This window comes from Paralichthys olivaceus, chromosome 7 (genome assembly GCF_024713975.1).
Source record: "Paralichthys olivaceus isolate ysfri-2021 chromosome 7, ASM2471397v2, whole genome shotgun sequence".
In the NCBI taxonomy this organism is placed as follows: Eukaryota; Metazoa; Chordata; class Actinopteri; order Pleuronectiformes; family Paralichthyidae; genus Paralichthys; species Paralichthys olivaceus.
Window position 1 is genome coordinate 11,380,605 of NC_091099.1, and position 18,016 is coordinate 11,398,620.

The following is an 18,016-nucleotide window of genomic DNA, read 5'->3' on the forward strand; positions in this document are numbered from 1 at the left end:
TCTACTTTACCGCAGCTTACCTCAAGTCTCCACCAGGAATGGTGATTTTAAATAATTAATGGTGATAATGTGGTTAATTGATTTATAATTAACAGTCTTCTTGGCTTGCTATAAATCCCACAGATTCATACCACATAAATCTGTCAATATCAATTTAGCCAACTGCTTTTTTGCCTGCGTAAATGGTTTGCTCTGGATGATGAAATGAAAATAAGAGAAAACTCTTGGTTCATATTGACTAAAACCAACTTTTAATTTCAAAACAAAACAAGCCATGAATATTGTTTCCTCTTCCAGGATAATGGAACATGGATGACATATGTGCCCAAACATGTAAAACCTGCAGCAGCATGGTTCCAGTCTATCTGCTTTTCCATCTGACCACCCATAGTATTGACAGTGATTGTTAACAGGCACTCATCTTGTCGATGCTATTGGCCTGTGTATAGAACAAGTCCCAGTCTGCTGTGTGAGAGTCAGCAGCAGTTCCCTCTCTCGTGGCATTGATTTAGCTATAAGGCTGTGACAGGGTCACACACTGACTTATGAGTCCCTCTATTCCCAGTCAGTCGCCTCGACACACACAGTGAAAAACGATGAATATGACTTCTCTCTTTTTTTCCCCTGTTTTTCTGTCTCTTTCTGTTACTTTGTCCCACTGGGCTGCCAACCTACTCTTGTTCCATCTAATCACCTGGGTTCTTGGACCCGGTTTTGAAGCAACCTCTTTTCAAACCACTCTCACACACACGTGCATAATCCCTGAGTGAAACTCCATGATTGAATATCAAAAACAAACTTAATAAACTAACTGAAAAGTGGAGCCATCCCTAAAAAAGCAGAAAAATATTGGAGCAGCCATAATGGCAGATGGGACAACAGATTAAAAGACCAAAACACATGTCCAAGCAGGGAGCTGGATCAGCTCAAAAAGAAAGAATAGAACCTCTTATGCTCCTTCTCTTGCTGTGATGTAGTTTAATTGGTAATCATTGCAATTAATTCCTTTGTTTCCCCATAAAGTTACATTCTGTTCAGCAGCGGCTAATTACCTCAGCCCATTGGACGTCTGCTTTTTGCGGCATAATTGCAGCTCTCAGTAGAAAGACGTAACAGCCAGAGAAAATAACACACCATTTTCACATTTGTCCGTAATGTGGCTCAGTGCAAATGCAGTTTATACAGCAACATTTTCATCTGGCTACACAAGCGAGAAAGAACAGCAGCAATTGAATTCTGCAGAAATCTAAAAATGTAAAAAAAGAAACCAGATAAGATCCACAAGGAGTTAGAGCAGTGAATCAGAAGCACACTCTGACTGGCGTGTGTCAATTCACATCTGCGTGATGTAAAAACTCTGGGGATTCATTTTAGGGTCCAGCTGAGGCTACGGGGACGGGGGTGAGGAGGAGGTGGGGAGGAATGGGAGGAAGGGGGATGGGGAGACAGAGCGGGTGGGGATGGGTTTAAGGGCAATGTGCAGTATATTGCAGTGCGCTGTGCAGTATTGTCCCGTGATTGTAATGGTTATCACCCCCCCTACATCACACCCACCCATTCCATCCCTTTATGTATGGCTATGTGCAGGAAGGGTTGGGGGCAGGGACAACAGGGTGTGTGTGTGTGTGTGTGTACTTTATGTGTGCATATGTGTGTGATTTGGTGGCAGGTTAACGTTCACTGTCAGCAGCGTGGCGTGATGATGATATATGAGGCCGTATGATACTCGTGGTTTGGCAGACACATGCACATCAACCCTGGTGGAAGTAAATGCACATTTTCAACCTCGCCTCACCCTTATACAAAATAGTCGTTGTCTGTAGGCCAAGCTAAAGGAGCAATATATATTCAGCCAACATAAAGAAAAGAGCGGAAACCAAATGCTAAAAGGAAGAAATTGTTTGAAGAGAAATGAGAAAAGGCATTCTGGGAATTGTGAGGGGTAAAGGTGCTCTGGGTTTATTTAAAATCACACATTTAGGAGATTTCATTGGGTCAATCACACTTCTGAGGTCAGAGGTCAGCTGAATAATGAGATTCAAACTCTTGCCATTGTCTCCCTATAAACCTCTGCAGCACTCATCCAATTTTTGCTTTGTCAATAAGCGTGTGTGTGTGTGTGTGTGTGTGTGTGTGTGAGCTGTGTTACAAATCACATGGTCTGATGGCTGTGTTCTGTGTGAAGAGGCTGATGTGAAGTGGATCATGGAGCGTTCTCCTATGGGAAATGCCCTGTTTAAATATGCTTTATAAATGAAACACATGCCTATAAACCCTGTTCATGAAGGTTGCATTAATTAGATGTTAATTAGCTCAGTGATTATGAAAACTGCATCAGATTTCACCTCCTCGGCCCCTGAGCAGTGTTTCAGTTTATAGCTCTTGTCTGTGATCGTGCTGTTCTGTGTGTGTTCAATTAAAAATGAAGACGTAAAGTTGTCATGACTGATACAATATCAGCGGTGGCATCTCATCTCAGTACCTCAGCAGAGACGTCTGAGTTGCCCAGGCCAGTCTGCTTTTTCATCAGTGCAACGGTAATACGATGGTGTGACAGTCATCACATGGTTTCCAGCTTCAGTCAGGAAGCCACTGATCACACACATACATTTTAACACTAAATCATCCTCAGACCCTTTATGTTTTCTTCATGTGAGGAACTGATGGTTTTCACAACACTGTGGTTTAGTTAATTGATTAGTGGAATGAATGAAAATCTTTTGCTGCTTAACTGCACAGTGATGGCCAACCACCTGTTTTACAACTATTATGGGATCATGGGAAGTGTTTTCCAATAATTCCATGCTGTTTAGAAATGTAGATTTAGTTACCTCTGTCAAGGAGGTTGTGTTTTCATCCCTGTCCATGTGTTTGTTGGTTTGTTGGTTTGTAAGCAAGATTACACAAAAAAAGCAGATTGGATTTCCATGAAACATGGTGGAAGGAAGGATGCAGTATGGGTCAGGGAAGAAGCCATTACATTTTGGTCCAGATCCGGATCAGGGGTTTGGATCCAGGAATCTTTTGTCACACTCTTTGATATTGTAAGATGAGGAACAATTTCACAGTTTTCTCAGGGAATAAATGATGGATACTAATGAAACAAAATCTGGCTTATTTAGGGAACTGTTATGTGAAATTTGGTTCAACTTGATTTAGGCATACAGTCTTGTGAGTGCCATTCTAGATATTTGTGAATTTATATTTAAGGACTATTCCTGTTACTAACTGGTGTATAATGAACATGAGTGTAGAGGTCTTAAGTACATTGCATAGTTTGTTGTACAGTACATAAAAACAAATGAGGAATCATCATCGTTAATGTTTGTTTTTTCTTATCAAAACAGAGAAGGCTTGCTAAATGTAAGAACTTGTGTGTTTTGTGAGAGAGAGTCCAGGCAGTGAGGCCAGTTACATCATACATGAACCACTCATGTCTTTACACCCACCCGCTGCGACTGAGAGAGGCAACAGGCACAGGAATGTACCTATTTTTATTTATTTATAGCCTTCTTTAATGGTCTCACCGCCTCCCTGTGCTCCGAACCCAGGCATTGTTGCCATGGCAACGGCAAGATGCAGCTCAGAGCAGAGGTGATGATTTGTCATTGTTTTTCATCCACTTAGGGACGACATTAACACACACTTAACACAAACGCACACACAGAGATGCAGGTCGGGTGAGCATCCCCTCTTCCATGTCCAGTTTGTGTTTTAATGGCAGCTCTATAAGACTGAAACAAACGAGAAACCTTTAGACATCAGACACTATCAGAGCAGCCTACAATAGAGCGGCCATGATAACCTGTCACATGTTGTGAATGTAAACACTAGGTGATGGTGCAGCTGTAGCCGTGTGAACATATGTGGGTATGTGCGGGAAGGAGGATCAAGGTTTGTGTGTGTGTGTCTGTGTGTTTCAGAGGGTGACTCATGTCTTGTCTATAAAGAGAATGGAGGGTGATCAGGTTGCTAGGCGATTAAGAGCCACTATTGTCTGGAGGGACAATAGTGGACCCGTGAGTGCCCTCTCCTCTCTTTCTCTCTCTCTCTCTCACACACCCACACAATAAATGTACATTTTTGCTTGACCCCCCCGGTCAGGAGCTTGGGCGGGAACTAGGGGTTGACAGTGAGTTGGAGGAGTGGAAAACGAAGCATTATGGGCTGAGAAGATGAAGTGACGGAGGGAGAGAGAAGAGGAGGCAGAGAGGAGAGTGTGAGCAGGGAACGAGAGAGAGGAGGAGAACTGTACCACGAAAAAAAGACCTGCAATCATTTGCCACATTGAAGGGAACAAACGTAGCTGGAGGCACTGAGGGACAGGGAGAGAGAGGGACATGCAAAGAGAGAGAGAGTGGGAGAAAGAGAAGCTAAGGAGAGGGAGGGAGGGGGAGAGAGAGAGAGGCCGTCCATGGACATTGCACATTCAAACCACAGTGGTTTGTAGAGGAAGATCACACACCAACTGACAGGTCGGTGGAAGAAGGAGAAGCACTGGAAGTTTGGCTCTGCCCTCGCTCCTCCTGCTCCCCACTGTGTGTGTGTGTGTGTGAGACAGTCACACACACACACAGACTCTCTCTGTGTGCCTGTCAGTTCGCCCAGCTCTCTGGGTGGGTAGGGAGCTGCGTTGCAGAGGAGATGTTCGCTCTGAGGATGAGACAGCGTTTCTAACAGGATCTATTTGCAGACTGGGATAATACACTATCACAGCTGAGGGGACCCGAGCCCACCAGAACCAATCGAATCAGCCATGGAGGGACTTCTGTCTCCAATGAGGACACGGGTAGGTTACCATGGGGATTGCAGAGCATCCTCCTGTTTCCTCCGCAGGAAAGCAGCACCAGAATGACATACGGGCAGAGGCAGCGTGTGTTGCGAGCCGGCAGACTGCTGAAATGAATCAGTCTCAGCTGCAGTCACCGTGGTGATGCTGGAACTCGATCTGAGAAGTTTCCGAGCTGCCGGCGTTGCTAGGGGCGCCAGGCAGAATGCTGGGTGTGAGTGGGAGACACAGCAGGTCTCAGATAGTATTGAAAAATGTCAAGGCTGTGCGGAAAACTGAAATAGAGTTACAGTTTGCATGCAATGTACGTGTGCATGTGTGTGTAAATGTGTCTGTGTCTGTGTCAGTGTGTGTGTGTGTGTGTGTATCCTTGCACTGATTAACAAGGGTGTCTTTGAATGACTTGGTGTTTCAGAGTGGTGCCTATCTCCCTTCAGTACAAACCACTGGCCTTTGATTTACGATAGAGAAGGACAGAGCGGAGAAAAGAGGTGCAAGGGAGGAACTGGTCTCAGCAGTGAACTGGGTGAATTTCTAAAAGTGGCGATTCACTATTGTTCTTGTGAAACACAACCAATGTCTGTGTGGCAGATTTCTGCTTTATCAAAGTACAACATGTGTCTCACAGTGATTATCTGTGTTGACACAGAAAAGGCTTTGTGTGTGTGTGTGTGTTGGTGAATGGTGTGTGGAGCGACGTGCATCACTGAGGCTGATGGACACACATCATCATGAACTGACAACAAGCTGCATATGAAGCGACTCCTACTGCAATGCTATGGTGTGATTCAGCACAATACGAGGTGATGAGAGCGATTATGAAGCCTCACACTGTCAGCAGTAGTCTAACTCAGCCGTGTGCACAAAGCAGTGGTGCTGCTTCTATGCTTAGTAGTAGCACGCCCCATATTTTGCAATTGACATGCATCTTGTCAAATTGTCTGTCTCTCCTCCACAGTGTTAGCACATTTAGCAGAATTTGATTTGTTGCAAAGTGCGACTCCTCCTCCTCCTCAGATTATCTGTGTCTGACCTGGACAACTTTAGATGAAACTAAGTCCAATTCTGTTCAGGGTTGGAGCTTCAGTCAGTCCGTCAAGACTTTCATCATATGGAGGTGGGTGTCTGAATCTTCCCAACCCTTTACATAGTGGACAGAAATGGAACCTGTAGAGTGTCTTCCCCCAGGCTGAGATTTGAAATGAAAACCTGACTTTTGGAAGTAGAGGATAGTGATTTTCTAACATTTCTGACCATATTCAGACGTAACTGTAACATTGGATTAACTGTGAAACATCGCACCTATTTGACATCAGCTCAGAAACCTAAAATTCTCTGCGTTCTTACTTCTCTTTTCACTCTCTTTTTTAGGACTGAGATAATTTAGCTGCCTGCCTGTCTCCTATACATCCCTCCCTTACTCCTTGAAGTTTTACTACCACTAGTACAGACCTTAGAATAAATATATTCTCCATGCATCCTCCGACGAATTTGCATGTATTTTTAATGTCTGTTTGATCATATTCCAACAAACAGAATTAGATAAAAACTCCCACGACAGTAATGGAAGCCTACACATGCTTCTCTCTGCTCACCTCTCCTCCTTCACCTTTACAATTCGCTTTTCCTCCTCTGCTCTTCTTTTCACTGTAGTTTTGGCCCCTTTTATTCTTTTCCCCCTGTGCAATATGTGCACACACTTATTGCTTTGAAAACAAAAGAGTGTTCATATGTCTTTCACAATTCTCTGTCCCGTTTGTCTGCCCACCTGCCCATCTGTCTGTCTGTCGGCCCCTCGCTGTTTCTTTGGCCGTTAATATGAGAGCTGTAATTGGTATTTGCACATCGGCCCATGATCTAATCCAAAGAGGAGTGTTAGCGGGCTGTTTGGAGATAGACTTGGCTTCAAAAGATGTGGCGCAGAATCAAGCCCGCTATATCTGTGCTGTCTGCCACCATGGCCAGATTTGCCCAGGAGCTGTGGGAATCATTTTCAGCGACTAAACGACTTTTGCATTTATCTTCATCAGCCACATTGAGCTTCACATGCCCCGCAGTCGATCTGTGTCTTTGAGTTTTGGGGCATCAAAGTCACTTTTGTAGATTTATGTGAATGAATCACAGCAAGATGAGCCAGTGCAGGAGTCTGTCAAAGTTTTACACCGCATAATCTTCCTCTAAAATGTTTCTCACCCCTGGAAATAAGAGGAGCTGAGGGAAAACAGCAGCTTTGATTCAGGAATTATGTTTATTTCATCCAACCTTTCAGTTCCCTTGTAAACAGCAGTAGAGGCGAGAAATGTAAAGAAACAAACCCCTGATAAACAAACTGTTAGTGATCAAAGAGGGATGTCAGGGTCTGTTTTTCACTGCCAAAGTGCATCTGGAGCAAATCTGAGAAAAACTTCTTCACATTTTTACCCTCTTTACCTTTCATATAAAAGAAGTGGCAGCATGCCGTTAATATATTTTATGGTTTTGATTTTCTTTGCTCATGTACCTTTCACATGTCAAAAGAAAAAAAGAGGAACAAATCAATTCCTTCTTGTCTTTGTGAGTCAGTATACAGGTATGTCCTGTTTCAGGTATCCGCTAACGGTGACCTCAACCCAAGATGGCAGACATGGAGGAGCAAAAGCCTGTAAAAGCTGCACCCCTCCTAATCTCCAGCTGACTAAAAATGGGAAAATAGTGCTGAGACGGCTTCGTAGGCTATCTGCTGGACTTAAGTGGAAGAGATGTACTCGTATCTCCTCTCAGCTCCCTGTCCTCTTACCTCGCTCCAGCACATTTTCTATTTTTTATCCCTGTGCTTTGTAAAGCTCTTCCTCTCTGTTTCTTCATTTAAAATGACAGTAATGGGCAGTGAAGCAGGAAAATGAAATAAAACAAGCACCAGTGAGCGTCTGTGTTGCCTGAGTGTAGTTACATGCAATGGAAAAGCAGGTCAACACAAACACAGTGTGTACAGAATATAGAGAGAGCAAAGTAATCTTGTCGGAATCTGAGAGAAGTGGCTGATTTGTTCTTTTCACGCCATGAACTCTGTTTGAGTGCGCTCCTTGTTATTGTATAATATCTCTTCAGTAAATATGAGAGAAAGAACAAATTGAGACATGCATATACGCACAGAAACACACACAAGCAACAGAGAAAGCTCAAGTTCCCCACTTGTGTATTATACATGCATATAGGTAAGTAGATCAACGAGCTCTAGCTCCACAGAAGTCGTCCTCCTGAGGACGTGTACTGTCATTTAATTCATATCATGTACACACATCAGTGTGTGTGTGTGTGTGTGTGTGTAAGTGTCCATGAGTATCAGCTCCAATCAGCTCCTGTCGTATGTTTGCAAATCAATAGGGAGTAGTTATCAAGAGATTAACCCTGTCGATGCTCTATCAGTCTAATCAAAGAGGCTCCTTTGCTCCTCCTCTCTCACTCCTGTCGTATATCTGATTGCTCCCTCGCTCTTTCGGCACAGTGTCACTGCCTGTCCCCTCTCGGACTGTGTGTGTGTGTGTGTGTGTGTGTGTGTGTGTGTGTGTGTGTGTGTGTGTGTGTGTGTGTGTGTGTGTCCAGCTGCCCCTAACAGATGGAGCCATTACAGAAATGGCCAGGAACTTGGACATACATGCACACTTGCCCACAAGCACATATTTATTGCATTAAGGAATGGCGTATTTAAATAGCACACACACAAATACACACACACACACACTTATCACTGTCTCCACACGGTGAAGAGGATGAAACAGCCAAGAGGGAAGTGACCACACTCTCGTCCTTGAAGCCAACCGCCTTGCTGCTTGGATGAAAATAATTAGGAGAGAAAGGCAAAGCTGGTGAGGTTTGGATTTGAAGCACAAGGTGGAACTGCCTTTGGCAATCCATTCAGACAAACACACACACATTCAATTCACAGCAGGTTGGCTGGCAGCATTTAAAGGCCAAAGTAAGCAGCAGAGGGGGGGGGGGGGGGGGTGTGTCTGTTGACTGGAACTACATGGGGCACATGCTAACACACACACACAAACACTGATTAGATGTAGATCCCCATCACCCAGCTGTCATCTTAGCCTAATAAGTAATTGTCAAGGGTATAGTCTGTATTAGGGACAGACAGTGTAGAAGTGGATTTGATTTTTCATTTAGTATTTCTTAGGGATTTAATGATTATTTGGTTTTGATGAATGAATAAGGTGAAACTGATACAACTTACAAAGCTTATTCTACCTAATGGTATTTATTAGCTTTATCATCTTCAATATCTTGAAACAGCAGATACAAAGAGCACAACTGCTGCTTTACTGAAGATGACATCAGTGCACACCATGTAGAGAGAGAGATACTCCCACATTTCCCTGTTTGAAGCTTTTCCTCTCTGCCGCACATCTCCACTTTCCCTGTTTGATGAAGCGGTGCTGCATGTCGGCCATGCACCATCTCTGATCCTGTCTGTTTGAGTGTGTGTGTGTGTGTGTCTGTGTGTATGAGAGCGCGCGGCTGTGTCAAGCATGTCAAATGTGCTCTTGTCCCCTTGAAGAGGCCCGAACGATGAGATCAATCACAGCACAATTGAGCAACTAGAGGAGCCGACCGGTGATGCACTTAATGTTAGGCGTTGTCATGGAAACAGGGGGTGCAGATTTTCCACTTCATTGGCTGCCATCAGACTACAGGCATGTTTAAATTATTCTCCAAGAAAGGCGATTGAAAGATGGGAGGGGGGGAATTAGTCAAGTGTCAAAGTGCAAAGATACGCAGAACACACATGAGCGTCGGAATTATGTCAATTTCACTGTATCACAATACTTCAGTTAATGCATTTGTGTTTGTGTGTCAATGTTGAAACCACACACTCTTAAGGGGCTGCAGCATTTTGATTTTTTTCCCTGTACTGCTGTTAGCCTTTAGAGAATTAGAAGCAATTACGCTTTCTCATCCTGGACTAAAATTGCACACACACTCACACTCAGACATCTTTGATGAACGAGCAGAGGATTAGTTGTGTCACCCCTGCGACAAAGGGTGACCCTGCATTGCATAGGTATCATACATCATCCTATCAGTACATCTACATATCAGACAATTTTACGCATACAAACACATTCATTAAGGAAATAGCAGTCTCCTTCCTCCCCTCAACCTATTAACCTTTACTCCTTATCTCCTTCAGTCTCATGCACCTTTCCTCCTCCCTTTATTCTGCCATTTTCACCTCAACCTCCACAAATGACCCTACATTAGTCGCCTCCGTCGCCATACGTCTCCCCCTGGGGCTTTGAACTGTGACCTCTTTGCATGAGCAGAGAGAGAGGAGGTGGATGGCAGTCGGTAGCAGGAATCCTCAAATTTGATTGGTTGCCTAAGACCTAGACTGGTGTCATAACTGTCCTGAGGGGAGAGAGAGAAAGGTGTGTTCTTGTAGAAGAAAGACAGGAAAGAGGGAAAATAGAAGCATGCAATGAGAGTGTAACTGACAAGGTAGCAGGGATCCAGAAAGGATCGTCTCTCTAACTGCTGGCTACGATTTGCGGCATTTAGAGCTGATCACTTGGACCTCCACATGTGATGAAGCTGCTCGCTGGCAGATAAAAAGAGAGAACTTGTGACTCTGTGCACTTCAGAGGTCTACACCCTCCCCAGACCAACAGAGGGAGATATCAGCCTCAAAAACTGCAGTGCAGAGGGAAGTCTCCAGAACAGAGGAAAAAACCAACAAAATAAAAGACACCATTCAAATACTAACATTATTGCATCAAACAGAACGTCTCTTTAGAATATAATTTTGCAATACATCTTATGGTTCAATTCAAACAGAAATGAAAGACCAAGGAAAGTTGATTGTATAAATACAGAAAACCCACCCCTCACTGGAAAGGTGTGCTTGGATTGTGCACCTTAATAGTTCCAACATAGTAAAAGATAAAGGCAATATTAGTGAAATCAATCAGCAAACAGCATGCACAAAGTTTACATTTGACATTTCAAAGACAATGGACCATTCTCCTTACATAGACCAAAATGATTGCACATGCACTACAAATCCAAAACGTGCACACCCCCAAACACATACATACACACTGGTCAATTTGCACACTCCATAGCATCTCCTCAGCTCCAGACAGTCTTATTGATGTTGTGTTGTCAGACTCCCAGCAGCGAAGCTCTGGGCAAGCATGTTCAGATCCGCTAGAAGAATGGGTGGGTAGATGGGTGGATGGGGAAAAGTGAGCGCTAGGATGAGAGATGTTGTAGGTAAAGGTGCCAGGGAGGAGGAGGAATGAATATGCTCAGAGTGGCAAATTGGACAAGGAGGGTGGAGGAGAATCTCAGAAGCTGTTCTTGATTTTCTGAAGCAGTCATCCATGACACCACTGGCAGTTTACCAATCTCCTCTGGCTTGAGTGATCTTATTGGGGGTCTCCTCTTGGGGAAATGCAGGGATGGGGAACATGCATTTAATAAATATTTCTGTCTAGAAGAGGCGTATATCAGGGGAGTGCTTCCAGTATGTGTCTGCACACGCTGAAGGTCATTTCAAAATTTGATTCCCTATCATCAGGGGCTTACCCTCATTCTTGCTTCATTAACAAAGTGTAGTACACTGTGTTTTTATTTGAAACCTCTTGTCTTGATACCAGCTTCGTGCACTCGACAGCGGTTGCCAGGTATCCTATTATCACCCTGCCCTCACGCTGCATTAAACCCAAGTATGAAATCAAGGTTGCCAGTTTGATGCTCATCCATCCTCCGAGGAATACTTACATCATCCTGAGAGTCTTGCTGACCCTCTGTGCTCTCATTACTTCTTGTAAGAACAATTAAATGTGACATGTTTCAGATTTATAACTCACCCGTGTGTGCTAGGTTGGTGTGTGGATGCACTTGTGTGTGTGTCTTATCCTGAGCAGATGTGAGCATCTGCCATTGCAGTTAAGGCCATTAATATGTGTCTAGAGGTGTTTGTATGCGGATGTGTCTGTTTTTCAGGAGCAGATGTTGTTATCTGCTCTGTTTGTGCGAGCACTTCTGCAAGATTTTAAAAATGCATGTGTTAGTATGAGGCATGAATTGTCAATGTGAAAGTATTGCTTCTGTTTATAAAGAGCTGGATCCTACTCGTTTTGATTCTATATCACATTTTAGGATCCTGAAATTTGTTCTTTCTCATATGCGAACAACCCTCTTTGAACAGTTTGTTAACATTAGACACTAACGCTGGTTTTTCCCACATGCAGGATATAATTAAAGCTGCATGTCCACTCTTGTACAGAGGAACAAAATCAGGGATAGAGCTAAAGCAGATAATAAAGAAGAGGCCGACCCCTTTTATTCAGTGCACCATCAATCTCACATGGAATGTCATCCTACTTGTCCTAAAGTGGGTGCAGTTGGGAGCAGATGATTATTAATCCTCACTACAAAGAGTTTCCAAATAATAGTGCTGTATAAGTACTAGCTTTGTAAATTATTATGTCACTTTTTGTGGGACATTTGTTTGCTGATTCCCAGAGGCATCAAACCCTGAACCGCCATGTTGCAACATTACTGTTGACTGTCTCTGTGTGAGTTTTCATCTGCTCTTCCTGTTTGTCCATATTCAATGTATTTTTGGAAGTCATGGCCTGTTTTAAGCTCATATAAATCTGTAATGCATCCCTGTAATTCTTCTTTCATGAGCTGTTTCTGTGTCAACTTCTTTTAGCCTTCTCCCAATAAGATGTTGTGTGAGACTTTGAACACTAGAGAGCGCTGTGTGATGGGACTCCCTTGCCTTGACCAAAGCTTCCTTAAATTATGAGCCTCAGTACTTAAGTGTCCATGTCAATCATTCATTGAAGAACAGCAAGTCCTCCGGGCCTTGCTGTTGTTTCTGTGCCTGCACTTCTTACTGTGAGTCCCTCAGTAAAGTGTATGAGAGCTGAAGGAGAAAAAAACTCCTGACATCGCTTCAGACGATTGGCTGTTAGATGCAACCAGCCTTCTCCCCGCCGTGTTCTATCTGATGTATGGAGCCAATAAGTGGACACGTTCAGCTCTAATGAGCAATGGTCTGCAGCCCTGCTGCTGCTGTGTGTGTGTGTGTGTGTGTGTCTTTGTGTCTTTGTGTCTGTGTTTGATGGACGTTTGGCCCCAATAAACACCAATCTTTTATTGGGCAACTTCACACTTGCTCTTATCTGTCATCACACACACACAAACACAGGCCAGTGGAGGGGACCAGGTGGGGAAGGAGGTGTGTGTGTGTGTGTGTGTGTGTGCGTGTGTTTTGTGACCAGGAAACAGTAACATGTATAATTAATGACCTTATCCCGCTCCTCCTGCTGTTCAAGAAGGAGACAGCGAGCAGGGGAAAGACAAAATAATGGGAAATCATGAGAAATGAGGAAAGTGAAAATGACAAGGATAGAGGAAAGGACACAGGAGGACAACAAGCAAGGAAGGAAACATATGTTAAAGGCTGCACTTGATTAATAATCATGAGTCCATCATGAGTTGGCCATCACTGCCCCTGCTGTGTACTGGAGAGGCAATTATGTGAGATTTGCCCCCATGTTCCCACAAAACCCTCCTCCACCTTCATTTTTCACTCTTTTTTTGCCTCCCCTCCCTGATGTCTCGCCTGCAGCTCCTCTGTTCCCATGGCAATAACAGGAGCCGAATGTAAATAAATGGCAAATACCAAGGGACAGGACATTAGCTTGCAGTGAAATCTCTGACTGATCAAACCCTGTCTGTCACTGCACATGGTTTTTGGAGTTGCAGCAAGGACAAAGGCAAGAGGAAGGTGGGAGGTGCACTGGTTCATAAACAGGGGATCCCAATGGAGGCTGTGGCCCCGGGGGGGGGGGGGGGGGGGGGGGGGGGGCAGTCAGTCTGGCTCTGCTCGGTCAGCCCACTCCCTCTCTGGATAGTTCTTTGATTCCATGAGTTGTGCAGACATTTAGACGGAGAGAAACAGAGGCAGACTCTAAAACAATAAACTCACCAACTGCATTGTTGTGATTTTTACATTTTTACTTACAAAGATGACAGCGATGGCCTGGAGTAGTGTCAGGAGGTGGGGATGATCTCCTCAAATTACATCTTTCCCTCCCAGAACCCTGAGGGCTCCTCTCCTCCTCCTCCTCCTCTCCTGTGTTAACAAAGACACTCTGCCTGAGTCATTTGGCCGACGTTCGTCATTGGTTTGTGAGGCAGTGGAGGAGCTGCTGCACCTGTCATAGGTGGGGGGCCCCATCTGTACAGTAACAAGCAGCTTAGTCTCATGCCTGCAGCAAGAGGTGGAGCTGGCACCGTCTGGCTTGGGTTACTGCACTCCTGGGAGAAAACATGCAAGTGTGTTGTGGATCATAGAATGAGAAGGTTAACAAGAAAATTAAGGTTTTAGTTAGTGTGTGCGTGTGTCTGTGTGTGTGTGTGTGTGTGTGTGTGTGTGTGTGTGTGTGTGTGTGACACGGTGTGCACAGGTGCATCCTCTTTGTACTTTTCATTTGTTTGCGCGCATACTTTTCTATTTGTGGTTTGCGTGTGATAATGATTCATTGTCGATCAAGAAGTAGAATTGTCTACTTATGAGCAGCCGAGAGGTTTACGAGGGTTATGTGCACAGCTGCATCCTGCATGTAGACAAATGGGTCGGAGGCAAATGTCTGAGGGATGAAAACATTTGTGCTCGAGTGTGAGAAAGACAGGAAAACTTACATTAGTTTATGGGTTTTCAGTTGTCAGATACATTTCCAGAATGGTAAATCAAATTTTCAGTCAGAATCCAACTGAAACTGAAGGTTCACTGTAAATTGAATATGTTTAAGTTTATGTTTGTTGGTTAGAAGATTTGAGATCTCATCTTTTTCTCTGAGAAACAGAAAACAGGCATTTTAACTATTTTATGATATTTCATGGAATAAATCACCAATGAGTTCCACCCATCTATCATGGATCATGGGGAAGCTGGAGCCAATCCCAGCTGACATTGGGTGAGAGGCAGGGTTCACCTGGACAGTTTGCTGGTGTATCACAGGACGAATATACAGCAACAAGGAGGAAACCAGAAGACCCAGTCCAAACCAAAAAACCTTCTTATGTAAGAGTCATTGATTCAACACAGTGCTAACCACCTCAGCACTGTGCTGAATCAAAGACTTATTAAGTAATAAGAATGGCATGAAGGTTCACTGGGTCTTACTGCATGTAGGTTGTATGTCCTCTTCGTCAGTTTTCTGTGGATAGTCCAGCTTCCCTCCACAGTCCAAAGGCTTGGAGACGATAAATATACTGCAGGTCTGAGTACAAACAACCATTAATATTTAAATCATCAGGATATAGGGTAGTGATCCATTTCATATTCTCTGTCAACTATTAAAAAGTAGTCACACACACGCATAGACACACACATCAAAATATGTTAACCCATGTTCCCCCTCTTTTTCCCAGTATCCCAGTGTTTCCCCCGGGAGTACGATCATGTATAACCCATTTCCCCTCATGATCCGGTCTGTAAATATAAAATATTTAGCCGTATCATCAAAGATTTAACGCTTACGCGGCTTCAAATCAGATTCCTAATCGTATGTGGACTTTGGGGTCGTGGGGCTCACGTGCATGTCTTGATGCTAAGTCAATGTGAGTGTGCCATTTGCACGCTAGAGTAATTCATAAACACTGAGCAGACATGCATGCCTGCTCACCAGAGTGTTAATTGTAAATTCAGTGTTAAGGAAACAATGTTTTCTCGTCCACTTAACGGTGTTGCTGGGTACGTTTGCGTCTTCCTGTGTCTATTTTTGTGCATGGCGTCGGCTGGGAAGCCTCCTCGATGCTGGGTAAAGTGGGTTAAGTTTACTGGGGCAGAAAATGCTGGAGCGTGACTCAATCCAGTGCCTTCATACAACCAGCCACGAAAATATGCCTCTGTCGCATTCTGTCTGCTCAGTGCCTCTCAGACACACACTCACCGTGTGGTGAGAGGCTTGTATGTAGGACAGGGAGGACAGACGTAAAGGTTCCCAGCAAGTTAGCAAACGTGAAAGGTGCGTGTATTTGTTTTATAAACGTCCTGCATATCGGATGTGATGTTAATCTTTTACTCAAGTACATCCAAGAACATTTCTACTCTGGACTGAGTATGAATGGGTCTAACTACAAAGTCCAAGGTGACTTTCACTGCAGCATGAATGACATAAGATAGTAGAGTGCACCTGACTCTGTCCTCACAGGGGCTTTTGTAGAAGTCATACACATTTCTATGCAGACACACACACATACACACTCACAAATGCTGAGAGGGAGAGCGACACAAATAACAGAGAGCCATTCACTGTAATGTGCAGTGACAGATTTGGGGTGCAGAGTGACACAGCAAAATTCAGATTTGTACGAGTGCTGCAGAGAATGACTTAGCAGAATCCCTTTTATCTGCACTGTGCTGTCCTTCATCACTCGAGGCTGAAGGAACGAGACACACGAGAGGAAATGAAGAAAGCTGTAAAAGACAGAACTACTGTCGGGAAGAAGATAAATATAAAGAAAGACAGCAACGGGACGTGTTGGTAATAATAACGCTCTCGGATAGAAAAAGGCAACAAAAGGGATAATAACTTACAGTGCGACGCGTATAGCGAGTCAATAAAGCCATTTGAGGTTGTTTGGCAGACATGAGATCGTGCTATGTGTTACATTCTTAGCAAACGTGCAGACTTTAACACCTACCTGCCCAGTGTATAAGACTGGCAGTAAACCCTTTAGCTGCAAACAGGTGCCTAAGAGGCTTTATCAACATGTCTGGAATAGATACTGTTTTTGAGTGCGTGTGTGTGTGTGTGGAAGACCATTTGGAAGACTGCCCACGTCTTGATTAGCACACATCCCTACTTTCAAAGCCAGGTGGACATCACGACCAATCAGCCTCACTCAGACACACGTCCTCTGCACTCCTGCTCAAAGTGAGCTTTAAAGAGCAAAACTGTCCACAGAGTTTTTTCTCCTCCACTATGAAGCAGAATCAGAGAGGCTCATTAGGGCCAGTTTTGTGATGCACAGTCTAAGCTGCTGCCACCACTCCGGTGTTCTCGCAGCTTATGTGGTTTCAGAGACAGTCAACCTCCAAACGGAAAGCGGCGGTGAAGAGAGATGGAAGAATGCCTCAGACTTTGACTGCTTCAATCTGATTCATCTCAAGGTAGCGAAGAGCATTTTTTAGCTAAAACTAGTTGGAGTTGCAAGCCAAAGAGGTAGTTACCAAAGAGGTGATATTTCCACCCCTGGTAGTTGGTTTGTTTGTCGACAGGATTATGCAACCATTACCAAACAGATTCCCACAGAACTTGGGACAAGGGCCAAGATAGAAGCCATTCAATTTAGGCATGGTTAGTTTATTTCACTTTCTTAAAGCTTTTTACCAATTTTCAAGGGAATAAAATATAAATCATTTGGTGAATTATACCATTTTATTATGTTTTTATATGTATGTTTAAATCTATATTATATTGTGTATTTACTATGTGTGCATGATAATGTAAGCGTGGCAGTGTGAATGAGGACTCAGGGCAGTTTCTTGTATTTTCCATTTTTTATATTAAAATAAATCAAGCACAGAAAAAGGAGCTTGACAGTTCAAACTCCCTCTTTTCTCAGTAATACGCTTGCATGTGTGCATTTGTGAGAGCATGTGATGGAGCATAATGTGTTTCTTGCTTCTGTGAGCTGTGGTGAATTTTAGCTCTTCCTGAGATGGCTGGTGTAGTGATTCATTCCTCTACCTTTACTAACACACACACACACACACATTGGATTACGCACAGAAATCTGGGTTTTAACCCCAGCCATGCCACGAGTAACTCACACTGGGACACACTGTCCTGTGTGGCCTCTCTGTTGGGGGTTAAGCTCTTCATTAATGGGGGAATGTCGTTCTAGATGGGATACCTGCCGCTCTCTTCGCTCTTCACTGCATTCAGACTCCACGTGCCACCTGCCTCACAAGTCTTAGTGGCCATATCCTGTCCATCTTCACCACGCTGGGTATTTATAATGCATGAGTGGCATGCAGATGAGAATTAGAGGGAGTTATTAATGGCAGAGAGTTACATATTTGCAGCATTAGAAGTGACTTCAGGAAGACAGGGAAGTCTCCTGAGGGCAACAAAGGACTGATGGATCCGACCACTCTGTCGTTAACATCTAGTGGTGTGTATTGTGGTGTGTCTGTGTGTGTGCAGA

The 18,016-nt window shown here is 44.0% G+C and overlaps 1 protein-coding gene across 2 annotated transcripts in view; it reads left to right on the forward strand.

Moving 5' to 3' along the window:
- Positions 1 to 4,417: 4,417 nt before the first annotated feature.
- frmd4a (FERM domain containing 4A) overlaps positions 4,418 to 18,016 on the forward strand; it is an 84,847-nt gene continuing 71,248 nt past the window's right edge. The window contains exon 1 of one of the 2 annotated variants that reach the window (XM_069529241.1): positions 4,418 to 4,789. In XM_069529241.1, coding sequence (XP_069385342.1) covers positions 4,757 to 4,789 — 33 coding nt within the window. In that variant the 5' untranslated portion in view covers positions 4,418 to 4,756. Of the gene's footprint in view, positions 4,790 to 16,798; positions 16,977 to 18,016 lie in introns of those variants that run through there. The other variant, XM_069529237.1, reaches the window with a different exon arrangement.